Raw genomic sequence first — 20,588 nt, 5'->3', positions numbered from 1 at the left:
ACCCAACACTCTCACAAATCTTGGGAGACAGGCCAGTCCTTGCCTACAGACAGCCCCGCAACCTGAAGCAAATACTCACCAACAACCACATACCACACAACAGAACCACTAACCCAGGAACTTATCCTTGCAACAAAGCCCGTTGCCAATTGTGCCCACATATCTATTCAGGGGACACCATCACAGGGCCTAATAACATCAGCCACACTATCAGAGGCTTGTTCACCTGCACATCCACCAATGTGATATATGCCATCATGTGCCAGCAATGCCCCTCTGCCATTTACATTGGTCAAACTGGACAGTCTCTACGTAAAACAATAAATGGACACAAATCAGATGTCAAGAATTATAACATTCATAAACCAGTCGGAGAACACTTCTATCTCTCTGGTCACGCAATCACAGACATGAAGGTCGCTATCTTAAAACAAAAAAACTTCAAATCCAGACTCCAGCGAGAAACTGCTGAATTGGAATTCATTTGCAAATTGGATACTATTAATTTAGGCTTAAATAGAGACTGGGAGTGGCTAAGTCATTATGCAAGGTAGCCTATTTCCCCTTGTTTTTTCCTACCCCCCCCCCCCCCGATGTTCTGGTTTAACTTGGATTTAAACTTGGAGAGTGGTCAGTTTGGATGAGCTATTACCAGCAGGAGAGTGAGTTTGTGTGTGTATGGGGGTGGGGTGTGTGTGAGAAAATCTGGATTTGTGCTGGAAATGGCCCACCTTGATTATCATGCACATTGTAGGGAGAATGCTCACTTTGGATGAGCTATTACCAGCAGGATAGTGAGTTTGTGTGTGTGGTTTTTGGGAGGGGGGTGAGGGGGTGAGAGAACCTGGATTTGTGCAGGAAATGGCCCAACTTGATTGTCATGCACATTGTGTAAAGAGTTGTCACTTTGGATGGGCTATCACCAGCAGGAGAGTGAATTTGTGTAGGGGGGTGGAGGGTGAGAAAACCTGGATTTGTGCTGGAAATGGCCCAACCTGATGATCACTTTAGATAAGCTATTACCAGCAGGACAGTGGGGTGGGAGGAGGTATTGTTTCATATTCTCTGTGTATATATAAAGTCTGCTGCAGTTTCCACGGTATGCATCCGATGAAGTGAGCTGTAGCTCACGAAAGCTCATGCTCAAATAAATGGGTTAGTCTCTAAGGTGCCACAAGTACTCCTTTTCTTTTTGCGAATACAGACTAACACGGCTGTTACTCTAAAAACAATTTAGACAACAAAAGGCTCCTCTTTCTTCCTTCCTCTCTTTAACTGGGCTCATTGAACAGATCGATTTAAATGATAATTTGTGGAGGAAAACCCTGTCCGAATTTTCTTGCATTAGATTTTCTCTTTCTTAAATTAACATGGAGTGCTTTAATGGACATTGGTATGGAAGTGATTAGGATGGTAACAACAGCTCCTTTGGGCACTTCAGCCTTGTTATGTGTGTGCTACAGAGCCTCTAATAAGAGGCGGCTAACAAAGAGCACATCATAAAGCCATCACTCGCCCTGTCCAAAATGGTCCTTGATGCCTCTCCTTCCATACCAGGGTGGGTAGTGGAGGGACTCTTATCTGGATGACATATTGTCCTTATTGTTTGACCTGAGCTTACTTCCGCAGCAGCCCCCGAAGACATGGGAAGCCTGGAGAATCCCCAAGTTCGGAAATCGTTCTCTCCGTCCCGTTGTGGGTTTTTGGTTAATTGTGGCTAGGATTCTTCGCTCTCCTCCTCACCTTTATGCCCGGCATAGAGAGCTGCCAGCTGCCGGAAGCGTGGCCCCCAGCTGCTCAGATAGGAGAAGTCCTGTTCTGAGCTGGTGGACCAGGTGTTGATGGAGCTCAAGGATGGGATGGGGGAGTCTGAGCCCTCAAAGGCGTAGGTTTGGAATGAGTCATATGGTGGGACAGACAGATCCTCGTCTGCCTGATCCACCTTCCTGCTGATGTAGCCTCTGAACATGGAGAAGTCCAGGTCTGGATTCTGGAACCATTGTGGGAGGGCATGGAGCTCGGAGGGCAGGTTACTAGTCATGCCCCCGTCTCCCGGCCCTCCCCCGCCGTCGCTGCCTTTGAGCTCACTGAAGTCATAGAGGCTGCGTAGGGCTGACATGTCGTAGGCCTCTGTGTCCTGTTCCCCACCCCCCTCATCATTGTACTTGATGACATTGTCCCTCATGTCCTCATCCTCCTCTGAGGTCAGGTGGCTCTTGTGGTGTCGCTTCAGAGTGAGGATTAGGAGAACCAGCACTGGAGAGGGAAAGAGCCGTCAGTGGGGCAGTACGCCAGGGAGACGAGCTAGGGGAAAGGGCAGAGAGTGAGCGTGAATGGCTCCCTCCCTAGCAGTGGAGAGGCTGCCTGCATTCAGGTCTGGTGTGCAGGGCAAGGGGCATGGCGCCCAAATGACCCATTCATGGCAGGAGAACGTGCCCCCAGGGAGGGAAGACCAGAGCTGCAGCCCTCTTGGCTGGTGTGAATTGGCATCACTGGCCAGTTTGCCAACTGAGGGCCAGGCCCATAGTGACGACATTCTGCTGTCGCTGTCCCTGGGTCCCCGGTGGGGGACAGTGCAGGCTGGAGCTAGTGCTGGTCTCTGCGCTGTGTCCCAGAGAACTGGGGCAGCTGCATTCTCCATGCTGCATAGCCACCAGGGCACTCACCCCCCCGGAGGGGAAAGTGCAACAGAGATGGAAGGATGGGTTCTGTGAGAGACAAGGAGAAAAGGGGGAGCAGGGCATGGCAGCAGCAGAATGGCTGGAGGGTGATGCTGGAGTGGATGGCACAGAGTGGGAGCAGCAAGATGCAGATGAGTCCTGGATTATCAGCTATTCATCCCTTCACCTTTAGCGCACTGATGTGCACTTTATTGTTTGTGGGCAATTCAGCAGAAATTTGTTTGCAATGCATTGGAAAATGAAAGCGAAGTAAAGTGCACCCTGTAGAAAGGGTTTTCCAAAGAGAGACTTCCCCAGCAATGCCCGGGGTCCTGCATGTTCCCTGACCATGCTCAGCCGGCAGCGACACCGCAGGGTGGGAAGTGGCTCTGTTGATCATCTCCGTTATTTTAAACATGAGCTCCTCACTTGACACATGCAAACAGGCCTGTGTGTGCAGGCCTCCCTCTGCCTGTGACCCAGTCTGTGCCTGCCCAGACCCAGGAGCCTGCCCAAACAAGGGAGGAGGCACTCTGGGTGGAGGGATCTTTCGGCCCGACGTAACCACTGCCAAACCCAGAACCAGTCTCAGCCAGACCCAGTATCACAGCAGCCGATGACACGCTCAGGCACGGAACCTAACGCTCAGGGAACAATTGATCCATCAGACCAACGGGAGAGGTGGGGGCTCCTATGTATCAGAGTCATGACAGGGACTCGGACAACAATTATATTTCTTGTTTATTTAGATCTTAATGCTGACCCACCCCCACAAGGCTGTCACTAGACAACGTCTTGCTGTGTCCAAGTCTCCTGTCACTGTTATCTTCCCTGGCTTCCTCTGTGTGCTTGGGACCCTGCTTGTCTTCAGTTAGACTATGAGCAACCCAGCGCAGGGCTCAGCTCTGGGCACCACTGCAACAGAAATACTGTCCCTCCTCCACATAAGGAGCTCTCTGAGATGCCAGCACAAGGGGTGTTAAAAACCAGCTAGCACAAGCCTCCAGCTTTTGCCTGTGTATCATGTGATGATGCAGGTGGCTGATCCATCTGCAGGTGGCTTGGGACACTTCCATAAACCAAGTCCTGGAGGGTCTCAGCGTGTTCCCTGGCAGAGGCCAGCCTGGGACTTGGCATGAAATGGGCTCCATGCACGGAGGCTTCTCTGGATAGAGGGGTTCCTGCCTGAACTTAGCTCTGTCGGGCTTCTCCCTGCGGAACGGGTGAATTTACTGCCTCTCCCGCTCTGCAGAAAACCATCAAGGAGTCAGGTGGCAAAGGTGAGAAGCTGCTGTTGGGCTGGTGCCAAATAGCTGCACTCGCTGACGTGCAGGAGAGAGGATGGGAGAAAGAGAAGAGAGAGATGTAGGGGCGGGATGAGAGGAAGCGCAAGGCTGAAGAGAAGCAGGCTGGGACACTCACCGATCAGGATGAGGATGCAAACCAAGAGTGCGATGAGAGCTCCAGGGCTCAGTGCTGCAGACATGACGTAGGCTGTGCTGTTACAGGACTGGATGGCCCCTGTGCTGTCGCAGCTACACACCCGGATGGTCAGAGTCCCCGTGCTGCTCAGGGCAGGAGGCCCACTGTCCACCACCAGAATGGGAAGGAAGTAAACGTCCTGCTCCTGGCGGTTAAAGCCCACTCTCTGCGTGTGCACTGCGGCCGTGTTGTCTGGAGAGAGCAAGAAACCCACGGGCAGGGTTACTGCCAGTGCCCACAGAGCTTCACCAAACTGCCCCGGCCCCTTACTGCCAGCATGAGACAAACATACCACCCCAACCGCCCTCCTCACCAGGCTGCTCCTCCCACGCTTCCTCTGGCTCTGCCACTGGAAAAAGCAGCATGCCCCGCATCCACCAGTGGGCCTGGTGTGCGTTCTCACACATGTATAACAGGTGCCTATGCACCCAGCTGGCATGAAAACTCCCTGCAGGGGCAGGCTTCTTCAGACTGCACTGAAAACATGGCCCAGGAGTCTGGTTTGCCTGAATTCCCACACAAGCCCAATGGCCTGTGGCAGTCTGGCACCATGAGCAGGGGCAGCCCCTAAACCAAGTGCATGGCACAAAAGTGAGACTAATGGGGACAGAGGGAGATGGGAGCCAGCAGCAGCACATGGGTATCAAACACTCGGATAAATAGCAAAAGGAAAGCAGAGGAAGCACAAACATTTTCAGAAAATCTTCTGATCACTCCAGTGTCCCTGACGAGGTTCTCATGGAGCAAGCTACAAGGCCTCAGACACTGAGAGGGGATCAAAGACAGTCATAGGACCAGAGACGCAGCTCCTGGGCCAACTAGCTCAGCCCCTTCGCCAGGCAGGACTCAGGGAAGGATAGCTGCAGTTTGAAACAATGTTTTCCTTGTCTCCATGTGTCGACATGCACCTGGAGCCATGGGCCAGGGCTATTCAGAGATTCCAAGGCCAGAAGAGGCCATTGTGATTGTCTAGTCTGACCTTCCGCATAACACAGGCCAAAGAAACTTCCCCAGAACAATTTTAGAGCAGACCTAGGTCTTAGTCTGAGGTTCAGAAGTGCTTCGGGGCCCCCTCTGAACTTCCTAAGGGGCAGGAGAAACTCTCTGTAAGCTTCCAGCCTGTCATCTCTTCTGCCACCCCAGCCTCAAGGTGCTTTAACAATATTTAAAAAATACAATCCATACCGAGAAGAAGAGAGAGTGACAACCAACCCCCAGGCGAAGAGCAGCCAGATGCTGTAACACCAGCTGCATACTGGGCACGGACACTGGCCTGGAAACTGGGAGAGTGACTCTGGCCCATAAGCCAAGCTATCTGAAGCAATAGGACTGGGGGAAGGGGATGAGGGACCGCTTGGCTGCCTTTCCCCACTCCTGGACAGTCCTCACCATGGGAAAGCAGCAGAGAGGAAATACCGGAGGAGGACCAGCACTATCAATGGAAGAATGGTAAACAAATCTCAGAAGCGGCTGCTGAATCTACCTGCCCTCTTCACTAAAATGTAAAAGGCCCACTGACAGCGGGGTGGCCTGCTGCACGCGAACTCCCTCCCTATTCCAGCTGATGTATGCTGGCCTGGCCCCTTTCTGTATCAATCAGCTTTTTGATCGGCAAAGACATCTGGTCTAACTGTGGCTGTCATGCCACCTGCCATTATGGAAACTGGCATGTGGACTGGGAGCCGCGTGGGCTGAGACGTCGCTGATGGGGCAGCATGCTGTGCATGTCAGGGACCATGTGCTGGCCATGCAAAGACCAGGAAGTCAGGAGTCCATGGAGCTGTGGGCATGGGAAAGGCCTATAACCAGGATATCAGGACAGGCCTTAGAGAAGTTGTGAAAGAGCAAGAGGAGCACAATGGAAACAAACCAATGGGCAGAGAACATTATGGCGAGGGCAGAACCCACCAGCAGCCAAGGGCCGATTTCCATCCTGATCCAGCGGTGCAATGGGGCCAGAAACGAGAGAATCTGGCCCCGTGGGAACTGCCCCAGCGTAGCGGGAATTCTTGGGTTGCATAGAGCTGGTCTAGTGGCAGTGGGAGTAGTTGGGGAAAATGAGGCATGGCAGGGCTGCCTCAATGCACCAGCTATTCTTGGGATGCTGGAATAGCTCCTTGCTTAGATAGAGGCTGGAGAAGCCAAGGCTGCTCTAACTTACACCAGGGACTATCGGAGCCACAAAGGTGGAGCAAGGTCCTGTGCTGAGCAGTTCGGTCACACCCAAGAACTGGGGTCACGGAATTTACAGTTAGGCTCCTGATGTGTCACAGCCATCACTTAGTCACACACACTTTGCGCAAGGCCCCTGTTTTCCAGCCTCAGGTACATTATGAGGTTTTTATTGACTAAATACACCAATGCTGGAAGCAGTCAGTACAGCTTCCCTTCTGGCACTTCTTGGGATATTCTGCTCCTCTCTCGTCACTTCCCTGTTGAGGGCGGGTGACTTTTGTAGCCTTTTTCCACAACTCACACTCATACTGCTGGTTGTTGTGCAGCCTGGTCGCCCCCGTGGTCGTCTTCCATTCACAATAACTGCAAGAGCCAGCTCACCGATCGCGTCTCATAGCCTAGCCTCACATCCCCCAACTTGTCCTAACGGAAGCAACCTGCGCTAGGCCCCTAACAGCCTCATTTCATTTCCTGTCACAGTGTCCAACTACTCGACCATGTCAACATCTTAATTTTCATTGTGGAGACACACTGATTGCCTTTCCTGGGGGTGCCCAAGTCTCTGTTCAGTACATTACGATGGGCTGAATTACAGGTTTATACACTCTGCCTTTTAACTTTCTTGGTATCTTTTTGCCACAGAGAACTGGGGTCAGCTCCCACCACTCCGCTTTGGTTTTGTTCTGAGTATCATTCAGGAGGACACCATCAGCAGCAACCATTGACCCCAGTATTTAAATACTTTCATGCTTCTAGGCAATCGGCCTGTGCTGTCCTTTATGGTGAGTCCTCCTCCTGCAGTTAGCACGGCCTCAGTCTTACCAGCCTTCACTCTAAGCCCAGCCCACTCACAACTACATTGCCACTGTTCAAAGTTGGCTTGTAGGGTCTCACAATCTTCCGCACACATAGAATCATAGAATATCAGGGTTGGAAGGGACCCCAGAAGGTCATCTAGTCCAACCCCCTGCTCGAAGCAGGACCAATTCCCAGTTAAATCCCAGCACATCTCTGAGTCCTCAGAGAACAGCATGTTCCCAAGCAGCTAGCTCCCTTCCTTATCTTCTCATTGAACACGTCCATGACAGGCACAAACTAAAAGGGGTGTAACGCTGACCCCTGAGCTCCAGTATTTACTGGACATTCTCTGCTGTGGCCCCTGTTCGTTTGGACCAGGCCAGTCCCACCACTGTACATACCTGGGGTAAGACACAAGTAGCCTTCTGGCACACTGGCTCTTGCGAACTCCACCAGGCTAGTTTTGTTGGTACACAATCACATGCCTTTTCCAGGTTCACAAAGACCATACCCAGCTGCTGTCTCTTTTCTCTGAACTTCTCCATGAGTATTTGTAGCACAAATTTGAAATTAGATGTGCTCCTTCCCGACATGAATCCATATGGACTGTTCCAAATTTAAACCATTCCACAGAGTTGCTTTTCAAAAGCCTTCTACCACACCTTCATAGCATGTGACATCAGCTTAAGTGGGGGATAATAAGCACATTGTGTATATCTCCTTTATGTTTAAAAACAGCCAACACAAAGCTTTGATGCCATTCACCTGGCATTTTCCCTTTCTTCAGGGAGATTGCCCCCCTGTTATCAGTTTGCCACAGGTTTCTGTATTACCAGCGGATAACTGCACTGCAGACGTTGTCAGGGGAGCCAGAGGCTTTGGCACCTGGGTAGTCCAGCACTTGGGAAACAGGAAAAAATGCATCTCCTCGTCGCCTTAGGACACAGAACCTGCTTTAAAGAGCTTGCTCACACTCAGAATGCGAAACACAGGGCAACAGATTAGCGAGTTGCCCCATACAGCACATGCTATAATGCTGCCGATATTCTGAACTCAGGCAGGGCCAGCATTCAAAAGGATTCCTTTGAATAGACACCACACAAACAAAAAGAAGAGGAGTACTTGTGGCACCTTAGAGACTAACCAATTTATTTGAGCATGAGCTTTCGTGAGCTACAGCTCACTTCATCGGATGCAAGTGAGGTGTAGCTCACGAAAGCTTATGCTCAAATAAATTGGTTAGTCTCTAAGGTGCCACAAGTACCCCTTTTCTTTTTGCGAATACAGACTAACACGGCTGCTACTCTGAAACCTGATCAGGTGAGGTGAGCTATTACCAGCAGGAGGGTGGGGGGGGAATCCTTTTGTAGTGATAATCAAGGTGGGCCATTTCCAGCAGTTGACAAGAATGTCTGAGGAACAGGGGTGGGGGGAGAATAAACATGGGGAAATAGTTTTACTTTGTGTAAACCCCCCCCACACACACACACTGTTCCTCAGACGTTCTTGTCAACTGCTGGAAATGGCCCACCTCGATTATCACTACAGAAGGTCCCGTCCTCTCCCACCACTCTCCTGCTGGCCACAAGTCCTCCTGTTCTTTTTGCGGATACAGACTAACCGGCTACGCTGAAACCTGATCAGGTAATAAGATCTTTAGCTCGCTGCTGCTGCTGCCTCAGCTCACTGTGGTGTAGTAGGGCAAAGGGGGCTATAAACAATATTAACAGCGTTGTAATAGCGGGGGGCTAGGACTCCATCTCTGCCCGCGTTTGCTAGACACCAAGTTAGGTACTTGGACACTGTGAAGTAACAGGATGGAGAAGCACGCTGTTATATTAATTTTAACAGGACACTTGCCAGTCCATGGGAAACTCAGCAGTTCTGCCCATCTGGACCCAGGGGACATTATCAGGGGTTTGGGACATACCAGCAGGGAATATGCACAAGTCTACTAATAAGCCTGAGAACTTGGGGCAGAGAAATCTTGGCTCAATGGTTCTGACCCTGACACTGGACCCTGTCTGGGGCTTTGAGCTCACCGCCAGATCTGGGTGAGGGACTGGTGCCAGGCCACCTCTCACTCCAAGTTGTTTCATGGATAGGAGTTTTGTACTTTGGAGCTGTTCCAGTGTCTCAGACAGACACCTATTTAGCTCTTTGTAAATGTGTACTTAGCACCAGTTCCTAGTGTTGTTTGGGAAGCATATCAGAATGCTGGCAACTCCCATTTTATTTACAGTCAGCTCCAGCTCACATTAGAGAAAGACCTGCTACAACACACCGATTTCAAAATGATTTGTATAAATACAGAATACTCACTAGAAATATGCGTGAGTCCCTCAGGGAAAGGCAGCTACTAACTTCAGCTCTGATATTGATGGAACGACACATGCAGCGCCCATCCAAACCCCCAGTGAAGGAAAGAGGAAGAATTTTGATTGTCCTGTCCACAAAGTCAAAACAAAAGCAGCCAACAACACTGAAATATCACACCGACTGTTGGCAGCTGCCTGACCGAGCTCCACTTTCAGAAAGGCACAGCTCATAGAAGGGTCGGAGAACTTCCACAGACATACGTAACTCAATGGCAGAGAGAGAGACAAAATTAAAAGAATACAAAACTCTTTATTTCAAACTGCCTAACAACGTTTTCTCTCCCTGAGCAGGGCTAAGCAAGCACCGGATCCAGAGCGGAGACCCACAGATCCTCATGGCTATAACAAAAGAAGAAAAGGCCTGGTAGTTCATTTAGCTCATCACCAAGCCAATGCCGGACTACTGGTTAGACAGTCTGAGAGCTTCAGCATTAGGCACTTTTCCCAGATATTCAGCCTACATTTCCCTTTGCTCAGTTTAATCCCATAATTAGCCCCACATCCCCTCCTTCTTTCCTTGCTTGATGTTTACATCCTTCAGTAATTTGTAGACTGTTCTCCTGGCCCCTCTCCTTAAGCTGTTGCATAGCCAAATAGTCAGATGTATCCTGCTGTCTTCGCAGGTCAGTCCTCTCCTCTGGCCCCATTGTCATCATATTTGTAATGGCTCTTCTCTGAACATCTCATATTTGCTAATTCCTTTGCAGAATTGAGATGCCTGGAGCAGAAGGCAGGTACTGTCCCACCAGTGTTGTGGTGCAGATAATCGTTGTGAACGTAGTCCCAAAGCCACCACAAGGGTCAGAATTATCTTCTTGGTCCACAGCTTTTCAACTTTGAGGTGACAGTGGGGTTATCTATATGGTGAAGTATTTGGGGCTCTTCCATGCTTGCACAGGTTTGCTGCCTCGCACGTGCTAGGCAGTACTCTTGCATGCATCATCCTCTGCTTGTGAAGCCCACAAACCATCTTTTTTTTCTGCTACCATCTTACATTTCAAGCACTTCCCTTCTGTGCTGCCCCCAGATTGCCACATTCTGCCCTCCTACTAATCACCTGGGCGATTTCTTCCCACATACGCCACATCACTTTTCCAGAGAGAGTCCCCTGTTATTTCCTGTCCATGTCTCAGCCACCTTGAGGACCAGACTAACAAAACAGGACCAAAACCTGCATGAACAAAGTGTCCAGAACCCAGCCCTTGGTACTGGTACAGAACAGGAAAGTTCGGGAACACAAGCTATTCACAGGGATGCCTATGTCATAACCAGGTATAGTGAAACAGTCCCGCCTCTCAGAGTCTTTCTGCAAACAGACTCTGCTGATGGCAGCGATAGCTCTTTTTACCTAAGTCAATCTAAAATAGGAGAAAAAAGAAAGCGGATGAGAGCAATCAAATCTCCGGGTTGGATTTTCATATCCTCGCTCCTCCTGCACTCGCTGAGCCAGAATAAGCATCTGTCCTCCCCTTCTCCAACAGCTGTTTCACAGCTTTAGCATCCCAGGACACGCAGACTCTTTACTGTATATAACTCCCAGTTCAGTGGGCAGCCATACTGCAGTTGTAGCTTCCCTCTTCCTTAAAGGTTTCTCTGAAAGGAATAAAATTCCCTTCTCTAACTTCTGTGGCAGGACTTGGGTCTGGTGGGAAAGAATTCTTGATTATTTGCATTTTACTTCTTCCTAACACAAAATTCTCTGAGCTTCAGGCATCATTACTGCTCTGGTCCCATTGCCTTTTTCTTTGCCTGGGTGGGGATGAAGTGCTCCCTTTCCCTCTCTGTCAGATCAGAGTGTCGTGCAGAGTGGGTAACAGAATCTCCACTGGACCTGGAGTATCTGTTACTTCTATCTTCAGGCACTCCTAGAATCCTGATTGTTAAGATTTCCAAGTCTTCCATCATTCCATCCATTATGTTGCTCTTAATTAGACCTTTAGAGAGTTGAGACATCTGCTTGTCTAGCCCCCAAGCTTTGGAGTCGGTAGGCTCCATGTATCACTCTGTATTATCTACCAGACTTTCTAGGCTGCTGAGATGAGATTCCCTCTACTCTCCCTTCCAGTGCAGTTAGTATTTCTTGGGGAATATGATTTTTGGCCATAATTGTCTCAAATGCTTCTCTAATCAATTTGCTCAGGCCAGGCAGAGCCAGCAGAGACAAGGCAGGAGTCCTAGGATGACGACAACATTTGGAAGGCCACAGACGGGGGAGAAAGTCAGCTTTTTCCATTCTATATCTGCCTTTAGGTGCCTCGATTGTTGTTCTGCTTTCTTCTGGACATGGCCATCCACTGGCTGTGATGGTGCGAGGAGTGTAGAACAATGCTGCACAGCTGGAAAGGTTCACTTCAAAACTTCATCTTTCAACATAGCGCTAGCAGATGATGCTATGGGTGAAGCAGGCTCACTCTGCCGTGTTAGAAGAACAGGGCCCATGTCGCTTTGTCAGGAGGGACTCAAAGTCTCGTGGGATAGGAGCTTGTATGGGGACTGGGTAACAACAACACAACGAAGAAGCATCTGTGAAACTGGCACAGAATGTGAGTAAGCGCTCAATGAGCTTCGCCCCGACTCACGGTTTTGCAGCTCAGCAGTAAAGATGCAAAAAGTGAGTAAGTGAACACTCAGGAAAAGCGACAGCAAAGCAGGGTGAGCCCTACGGACACAAACGAGGGAACCATTACCAAAGCCCCAGGCTCTCTCAGACAGGATGAGCTGTAAGTCAGCCAAAGCAAATGGTCCCCTACTGGCTCTCTCTTTACGCCCTTTCTTTTTCTGATCAAGAGGAGCATCAGCATTTCTGGAAGGCAACCAGGGCTCAGTCAAGGAAGCTGGGTTGATCTTCGCAACAGAGTGGGAGTGGCAGAGTGGTGCGTATGAAGCAGTGAGTGTGGAGAGGGCAGGGGAAGTGGAAATATTAATCAGGGTCCTTATTTAAAAGGCCCCTTGGTGGGTCGTTGTCTGGGGGTAGGGCCACACGCCTCGGGGAGGGGGAGAAGGGACATGTCCCATGGCAAGTCCTCACCCCTGGGTGGGGCAGGCTGTGTCTGTGGGGACATGGCTCTTCTCTCACTTTTTTATTCACATTCTCATAGATCAAGCTCATGGCTGGCTGGGCCTCTGTGAGATTCCAGACCAGCCCTAGCATCTGTGTCCCAAGCAAGGAGCCCCTCGGTGACTTCTTCAGTCTCCCTGGGCTGAAGCATGGATGGCATGCTATTAGTGCCCTCCAGCGGGGCCCAACAGCCTGGAGCCTCCAGGGAGGGTGGCAGAGGGGGGGCTTTGCCCGCTGTTCCAGCTGGAGGTGGATTATCGGCCCAGATTCAGCGCTAGGGATTCAGTGAATGCTGGCTCTGGAGCATGGGATGGTGGGGCTGACTGAGCTCATTTACCATATGAAAGTGGGGCCTGATGGTAAAATGTTGGAACTTCTGCGCTTTCTGGCTTGTGTTTCTGGTGTTGCAGAACAAGGACAGCGGGTCCTGTCAGTGGCTGCCCTGCAATGATGAAGTCCAAGGGCCGGTTTCAGACTCCTTCTAGCACAGCATGGCTCAGAGTGGCCTCTTCTCTCCAGTCTGCTGTCATCCCACTGCACTTGCTCCATACGTTGGGAGGTGCAGGTGGTTACTGTGGGCAAGGTGGGGCTGCACACGCAGAGGTATCTCATCTCAGCAGGGAGAGGATTGTCCCTCTCTGTGAAGGGTTAGCGAGACGGCTCCAGGATCTCGTGTTCAGGGCTGGGCACCTCAGTTCCAGAATGATGCTGATTAATTGGAACATTCAGAGAAAGGCAACAAAAATACCAAGAGGGCTGGAGGGGCCGAATAAGGATGAAAGAGGAACATTGCTGAGCGTGCCTCACAGAGCCGGTAATGAGAACCGGCAGCTCTGCTAAGAGAGTAAACGAGCCTGCCGGGGAGCGGCGTGGGGAACTGATCAGAGTGGGACAAAGGGGTGTAAACTAGGAGCAAAGGGCGACAGCAGCAAAGGAAAATGGAGCCCGAGGCGATGTGATGTCTACACTGCACGGCTGCCCCACAGCACGGACGACAGGGGGGGAGTCAATTACACAGCACAACAAAGCGCTGAGCTCTAACTGGGCCGTGTGGATGCTGCAGACACAAACTAAACAATACCTTCTTCATGTTAACGGCGCCCTTGTCCCAACAGCGTCACGCTGTGGCGTGCCCCGCAATTCACACCCCTGTAGGCGCACTGTGGCGCAGCACAGACGTAGCCAGACTCAGACTCCATTTTCCTTTGCTTTATGTCAGCCCTTTGCTCCTGGTTCACACCCTCTTGGCCCACTGGCTCCGTAGGCCACGCTGCGGCACAGTGCAGACAAGCTGTGTGTGTCAGAGAACCCCAAGAGCGAATGCCATCACTTGGGCCATTGAATGCAATGCTGGAGAGAGCCCTAGAGAATGGACTGCAGAGGGCAGCTCTGCTGGCCCCCGGGGGACAGGATGGCAGGGACAGACCCTGGCCTCTGAGGGATGGGCTGGGCCCTGACAAGGCTTTTGTCATTCTGACTCTATTGAGTCCTGCCTGGTCGGGCACTCTCCCATCCATGGCCACTGGCCGCAATGTCTCCTGCATGCCCTCTCTTTTCTGCTGGATGTTGTCTGGGGTCACTGATCATTAGCCATGCCCATTTGGGGACTATGGCCAAATCACGGTCCTGGCTAACTACAGAGAGCAACCTCCTGCCTGAACGCCCAAGGGTGAGCTGGCTCTGGGGATGGCAGGAGGCAGCCCAGGAGCCATTGTGCTGCCACAGGCAAGACGGCTTGGGGAGCCTGGAGACACCACGTCTTGCAGCACTCCGGCTCCCAAAAGCCTGCTGACAATTGTGGCATGTATGTAAAAGGACAGGCTGTGCCATGAGCTCATCTCCGCGGGAGGCATGGTGACCGACTCCCCTTAAGCACTCAAGGGAGTGCAGGAGTATGTCTGGTCCACTCCGGGGGGCGGCAGGGGGGGAGGGGTGTCTAGGCTGGGGAAGGGACTCCCCACCCTCACAACACAGGGCAGGAGCTGGCTATGCTGCTTCCTCTCCTGGCTAGTGTGCAGTGGTTGTGAAATAAGCAAAGCTATTAGTTCAGCCCCACGCCCCTCTGCAAAGCCCCTGTAAATAGTCCCGTGGGGGTGAGGTCTGGATAGGAGGGCAGAGTCACCCCTCCAGAGCCCACCCATGCAGGGGGTGGGGCAAGGGAGATGCCTAAGTGGACCCGAAGGGCAGACTGTCCCATCTCCCTGGGCCTGCCCCAAGGACCGCTGCCCATGGAGCCTCCACAGGGTGCACTCTGGGTGGTCGGAACCCGTCTGCATGAACTCACAGCATCCTGCCCCTCTCTGCACAGTGGGTCCTCGGCTGTTCAGCTGCCATGCCTGCCTGCAGAAGAGGGGGCAGGATCTAGGCCATTAATTTTTAAAAGGAAATAATTTTCACTCTGGGCCCTTACATTCTCCCTGGTATTTAGCCATCTTCTGCGGAGCGTAATTTTAACTGGGTTAGATGCTACGGCCCAGTGGCCTCCTTCCATCCTTCCCCTACCCTATGAGGTGTCGGCATATCCCAGCAGTTCTCAGCTCTAGCACATCTCTGTAGGATCCTGGAAGCATCTCTCAGCTATTAGAATAGAGGCATGCCGATCCCCACTTGCAGCTAGGGACAACACCTTTGCATTCTGCTGCCAGTGGGACAATTTGGCATTTGGTGTGTGCAAACAAATGTCACTTTCTAATAGCTGAAAATCTAATGCTCTGCTGACCACAGCCTCCTAATCCCATCCAGTCCCTCATCAAAATCCCACTGTCTCTGCCAGGAGCCTTTCTGCTCAGCCTGACAAACTCTTATACAGGGTCAAAGATGGAGAACATTTCCTGAGAGGATTTTGGTCCCTGTCATGCTGAGAGGATGAGTTACGCTCCTGATGTTGCTTTCTGCTGCCTAACAGGAAGTGAGAGAAGTAGGTGCAAAAAGATTTAACCAAGAGTTTAGTGAATCCATCTGTGATGACATCCATCAGTGTCACTCCTTGGCTGCAGGAGCAATATTTATAAATCACGTTTCAAAACGGGCTACAAATTTGTACAAAGAAACAGATGGGCTGGTGGGTAGCAGTTTGTCACCACTGATATTTATATAGAGAAGGAGACAGAGTGCAAGAGGGGCCGAGCCCGGGAGAGAGAGACGGCAAGAAGGGCGAGAGAGAAACTGAAGGAGGCTTTAGCAAGGGAATGAGCAGGCCTGGAAGGGAACCAAAGGAGAGAGTGCTGGGGAAATTAGATTGTGTGGGGGTGGGAGGGGGGGGAATTGGACAGGAGCAAAGGAGGGGAGACAGAGTGAAAGACTGCAGTAATAATACGCCCACCAGCTGATTCCTGTTCTTATTCTCTAATAAGCCGTTGTTCAGCGACGCGTATGCCGGGGTCTCCAGCAGCCCTTGGAACAAGCCCTGCAATTAAAGCTTGTTTCCAGCCAAGGCTTAGGTGTGCTGGGTGATGCTGGCTTTTACTCCTTGTTTAGTGAGTTGCCACAAGGAAAGTTTTGGGGATCACTCAGCATGGAAGATTAATTTGCTCCTGCAGAGTGAGCCTCACCGTGCTCTCTGAGGAATCAGCAATCCCTTGCAGTATCAGAGCATAGAGTCTGGAGAAGGGGCCGTGTGCAAGCATGTCCAGGGCTGCCTGAATTCCCGGGTTCCTCTTGGTTTGAAGCCTGTTGGTGGAGAAGCCCAGAGCAGCATGAACATGGAGCACAAACGCCCACACACTGTCTGGGGTAAGAGGGTGGCTTTTGCCAAGCTCTGATCATCTGAAATGTTTATACCCATGAAAATGAGGTTGGAAAATCACTAATGCAGCACAGGGCCACGGCGGATGCTGAGAGCTACAGAGCAACCTCCCATCAGGGAATGCGCTTGGATAAGTGTAACCTGACTGGGTCAAACAGCCCTGGCTCCAGTGGGGGGAATCCTGCCTCTCAGACCCATCAGAACATTTGGAAGACATTAATGAAGTAAAAGACACAGGTGGATATAATTTACTTGGAGTTCAAAAAGTTTTTGATAAGGTCCCTCATAAGAGGCTATGAAGGAAAATAACATAAGGCATGGGGCAAAATCTTGTGGAGGATTAAAACCTGGTTAGATGATAAAAAAACAGAGACTCCATGAATAGCTGCCCCAAGAGTGGAGAGAGGTTAATTGAGGGTCACCTTGGATCAGTAATTGGACCAGTTGTTATTTAACATACAGTGACGAGACATTAGTTTCTCCACAGTTAAGAGTGAAGCTTTTAATTGCAACCGGGATTTTGATGCTCTGAACTAGGCCAAAACCAAACCAACCTGCCTGAAATGTCAGACAGGATTTTAGGAGGGGATAGAGTTCTTCTGGAAGGCAAATTGGATCAAGTTATGGGGAGATGAAGGCTGCAAAAATGGAGGTGGCTTCACTTTCTGAAAACTTCCTTTACCTTTTGTTTTGTCACCCTCCAACATGGTGCCTTTGGCTAGTAGGCGACCTTCAGGGGGTAAATGGAAGGTAAATGTTTAGTAGAAGGGTTTTAAGATGCCCCCAGACACTTGGGTTCCTAGCTGAGCCAGCAATGTGGCAGGTATCCCTCAGATCCACCTACAATTCGCAGTTGGACTCTCAGAAATGTCAGTCAACCAATAGGAAACTTGATCTCATACCAGGCAGCACCCTCCACCACTCCAGAGTGCATCTCCCCAGGCATATACAGGGATGTGATGCTCATAGTGTTTAATGCCAAATCAACAGTAAATAAGACCATGATGATCAACAAGATCCCAGATTTGCTGAGACCAGGTCCAACAACATTACAGCTCTGCTGGCCCTGGCCCATCCCATCCCCACGCTACTCAGTGCATGAGAACCAGAAATAAACACAGAATGGCAGAAGGCAGGACATGTATCCAGGGTTGTGAATTCAATCCTTGAGGGGGCCATTTAGGGATCTGGGGCAAAAATTGGGGACTGGTCCTGCTTTGAGCAGGGGGTGGGACTAGATGACCTCCTGAGGTCCCTTCCAACCCCGATATTCTAGGATTCTATGATCTGAGTCCTGAGAAAGGCAGTGGAGGGTTAGCCAAATGGCAAGATTGAATAGGTGGCAAGGAGCATGAGTGCCACAGTTATTGGGCCTGCAGGAGAGAAGAGTTAGCAGGGACTGACAGAGAGATTCTGAATCATCAACTGACCAAGATCTCCGAAGAGATGCTCGCTGAGATGAAGTGACAGAGCAGCACAGTCAGACCCAATGGAAGAAAATGCTCCTCAGGGCATGGCTACGCTGGAAACTTCCAAGCGCGGCTGCAGGAACGCTCCCGCGGCAGCGCTTTGAAGTGCGAGTGTGGTCACGCACGAGCGCCGGGATAGAGCTCTCCCAGTGCTCCTGGTAATCCACCTCCACCAGGGGATTAGCCCCAAGCGCTGGGAGCGCGGCTCCCAGTGCTCGCAGCCTGTCTACACAAGCGCTTTGAAGTGCTCAGACTTGCCGCACTCAGGGGGGTGATTTTTCACCCCCCAACCCAGCAAGTTAGAGCGCTATAAAATGTAAGTGTAGACAAGCCCTTCGTGCATCGCAGGGGGAGTGGGTGGAACCCAAGCCACAGGAGGCCCCTTGAGTCAGTTACTCTGGCAGACTATTAACAGTGCTGGGAGGTTTGCAGGCTAAGACCAGGTTGACACGAGCTTTGCCAGTGTGTAGCTATTCTGATTCCCAGTGTGGACAGAGCTGCCCTTTTGCCCGTGTAGCAATTCCAGCCCCCCGAGCGAAATAAGCTACACTGGTAAAAGCACAGTTTGCTAGTATAACTGCAAGAGGCTTTGCCAGCACCACTCCGTCGATCAGGGATCACATCTCTTCACACCCCAGCCGACAGAGCTAAGCCAGCAGAAGTTTGTAGTGTAGACCTGGCTGTAGACTAAGGCTTTGTCTACACTACACAGCTGTGTTGCTAAAAGTCAGGAAGTGTAAACACTGTTTGTCGGCACTTTTGCCAACAAAATACTTCCACCCTGTACGAGCTGGGTTCACCTTGTCGGCAGGAGAGCCCTCCCGCCGACAACAGCCCTTTACACGGCCACTTGCTGAGGCAAGACTTTTGTCTTGGGGGGAGGGCGGGGGGGACTTTTTTTAAGCACCCGTGAACGACAAAAGTTTTCAGAGTAACAGCCGTGTTAGTCTGTATTCGCAAAAAGAAAAGGAGGACTTGTGGCACCTTGGAGACTAACCAATTTATTTGAGCATGAGCTTTCGTGAGCTACAGCTCACTTCATCGGATGCATGCCGTGGAAACTGCAGCAGACATTATTTATACACAGAGAATATGAAAAAATACCTCCTCCCACCCCACTGTCCTGCTGGTAATAGCTTATCTAAAGTGATGGCCCACCTGATGATCACTTTAGATAAGCTATTACCAGCAGGACAGTGGGGTGGGAGGAGGTATTGTTTCATATTCTCTGTGTATAAATAAAGTCTGCTGCAGTTTCCACGGCATGCATCCGATGAAGTGAGCTGTAGCTCACGAACGCTCATGCTCAAATAAATTGGTTAGTCTCTAAGGTGCCACAAGTCCTGCTTTTCTTTTTGACAAAAGTTTTGTTGTGCAATTGGCAGTGTAGACAAAGACTCAGTGTGAAAAGGCCTCCTGTTTCAGGGCACACCCTGACAAGCTGCAGGCAAAAGCAGGGTTTTTTCCTGCCAGCTCTGAACAATTGGCCAGGCATGTTGTGGTTGTTTCCACCTCCCCCTTGAAGCATTAACAATAGTAGCCAGTGCCAGAGGTGCTATAAAAGACTGGACAGACCGGCAGAGTAATGTGAGCTAGTAACTCCTTACGCTCCAAAAAGCAATAGACTGACAAGCCTTAGGCCGTATTTACACAAGCGAGCTTACAGCAGCACAGCTGTACCGCTGCAAGATCGCTTGTGTAGCCGCTCCATGCTGATGGGAGAGCGTCTCCCAATGACGCAGCACTGTCCTCACCAGTGCTTCTGTCGGTGTCACACGTGTGGTTTCTCCTAGGGCTGCCGATTAATCGCAGTTAACTCATGGGATTAACTCAAAAAAATGAATCACGATTAATCACAGTTTTAATCGCACTGTTAAACAGCACTATACCAATTGAAATTTATTTAATATTTTGGATATTTTTTCTACATTTTCATATATACTGTATTCTGCGTTGTAATTGAAATCAAAATATATATTATTTTTATTACAACTATTTGCACTGTAAAAATGATAAACAAAATAGTATTTTTCAATTCACCGCATACAAGTACTGTGGTGCCATCTCTTTGTCGTGAAAGTACAATTTACAAATGTAGATTTTTTTGTTACATAACTGCACTCAAAAACAAAACAATGTAAAACTTTAGAACCTGCAAGTCCACTCAGTCCTACTTCTTGTTCCACCAATTGCTAAGACAAACAAATTTGTTTACATTTACAGGAGATAATGCTGCCTGTTTTTTATTTACAATGTCACCAGAAAGTGAGAACAGATGTTCGCATGGCACTGTTGTAGCTGGCATTGAAAGGTATTTACATGCCAGATATGCTAAACATTCGTATGCCCCTTCATGCTACGGCCACCATTCCAGAGAACATGCTTCTATGCTGATGACGGTCGTTAAAAAAATAATGCGTTAATTAAATTAGTGACTGAACTCCTTGGGGGAGAACTGTATGTCCCCTGCTCTGTTTTACCCGCATTCTGCCATATAGTTCATGTTATAGCAGTCTCAGATGCTGACCCACCACATATTGTTCTTTTTAAGAACACTTTCACAGCAGATTTGACAAAACCCAAAGAAGGTATCAATGTGAGATTTCTAAAGATAGCTACAGCACTCAACCTAAGGTTTAAGAATCTGAAGTGCCTTCCAAAATCTGAGAGGGAAGAGGTGTGGAGCATGCTTTCAGAAGTCTTAAGAGAGCAATACTCCAATGCGGAAACTACCGAACCCACACCACCAAAAAAGAAAATCAACCTTCTGCTGGTGGCATCTGACTCAGAAAATGAAAATGAACACGCGTCAGTCTGGACTGC

The 20,588-nt window shown here is 50.2% G+C and overlaps 1 protein-coding gene across 3 annotated transcripts in view; it reads right to left on the bottom strand.

The window, feature by feature from the left end:
* Positions 1-1,165: 1,165 nt before the first annotated feature.
* CDH22 (cadherin 22) overlaps positions 1,166-20,588 on the bottom strand; it is a 187,805-nt gene continuing 168,382 nt past the window's right edge. For all 3 annotated transcript variants that reach the window (XM_073308961.2, XM_073308962.2, XM_073308963.2), the window contains 2 exons: positions 4,083-4,334; positions 1,166-2,256 (listed from right to left, as the gene is read on the bottom strand). In XM_073308961.2, coding sequence (XP_073165062.1) covers positions 1,718-2,256; positions 4,083-4,334 — 791 coding nt within the window. In that variant the 3' untranslated portion in view covers positions 1,166-1,717. The remainder of the gene's footprint in view (positions 2,257-4,082; positions 4,335-20,588) is intronic.

Source organism: Lepidochelys kempii, chromosome 13, assembly GCF_965140285.1.
Source record: "Lepidochelys kempii isolate rLepKem1 chromosome 13, rLepKem1.hap1, whole genome shotgun sequence".
Classification (NCBI taxonomy): Eukaryota; Metazoa; Chordata; order Testudines; family Cheloniidae; genus Lepidochelys; species Lepidochelys kempii.
Note: the sequence above shows the minus strand (reverse complement) of the source record. Positions and strands in the feature narration are given on the sequence as shown.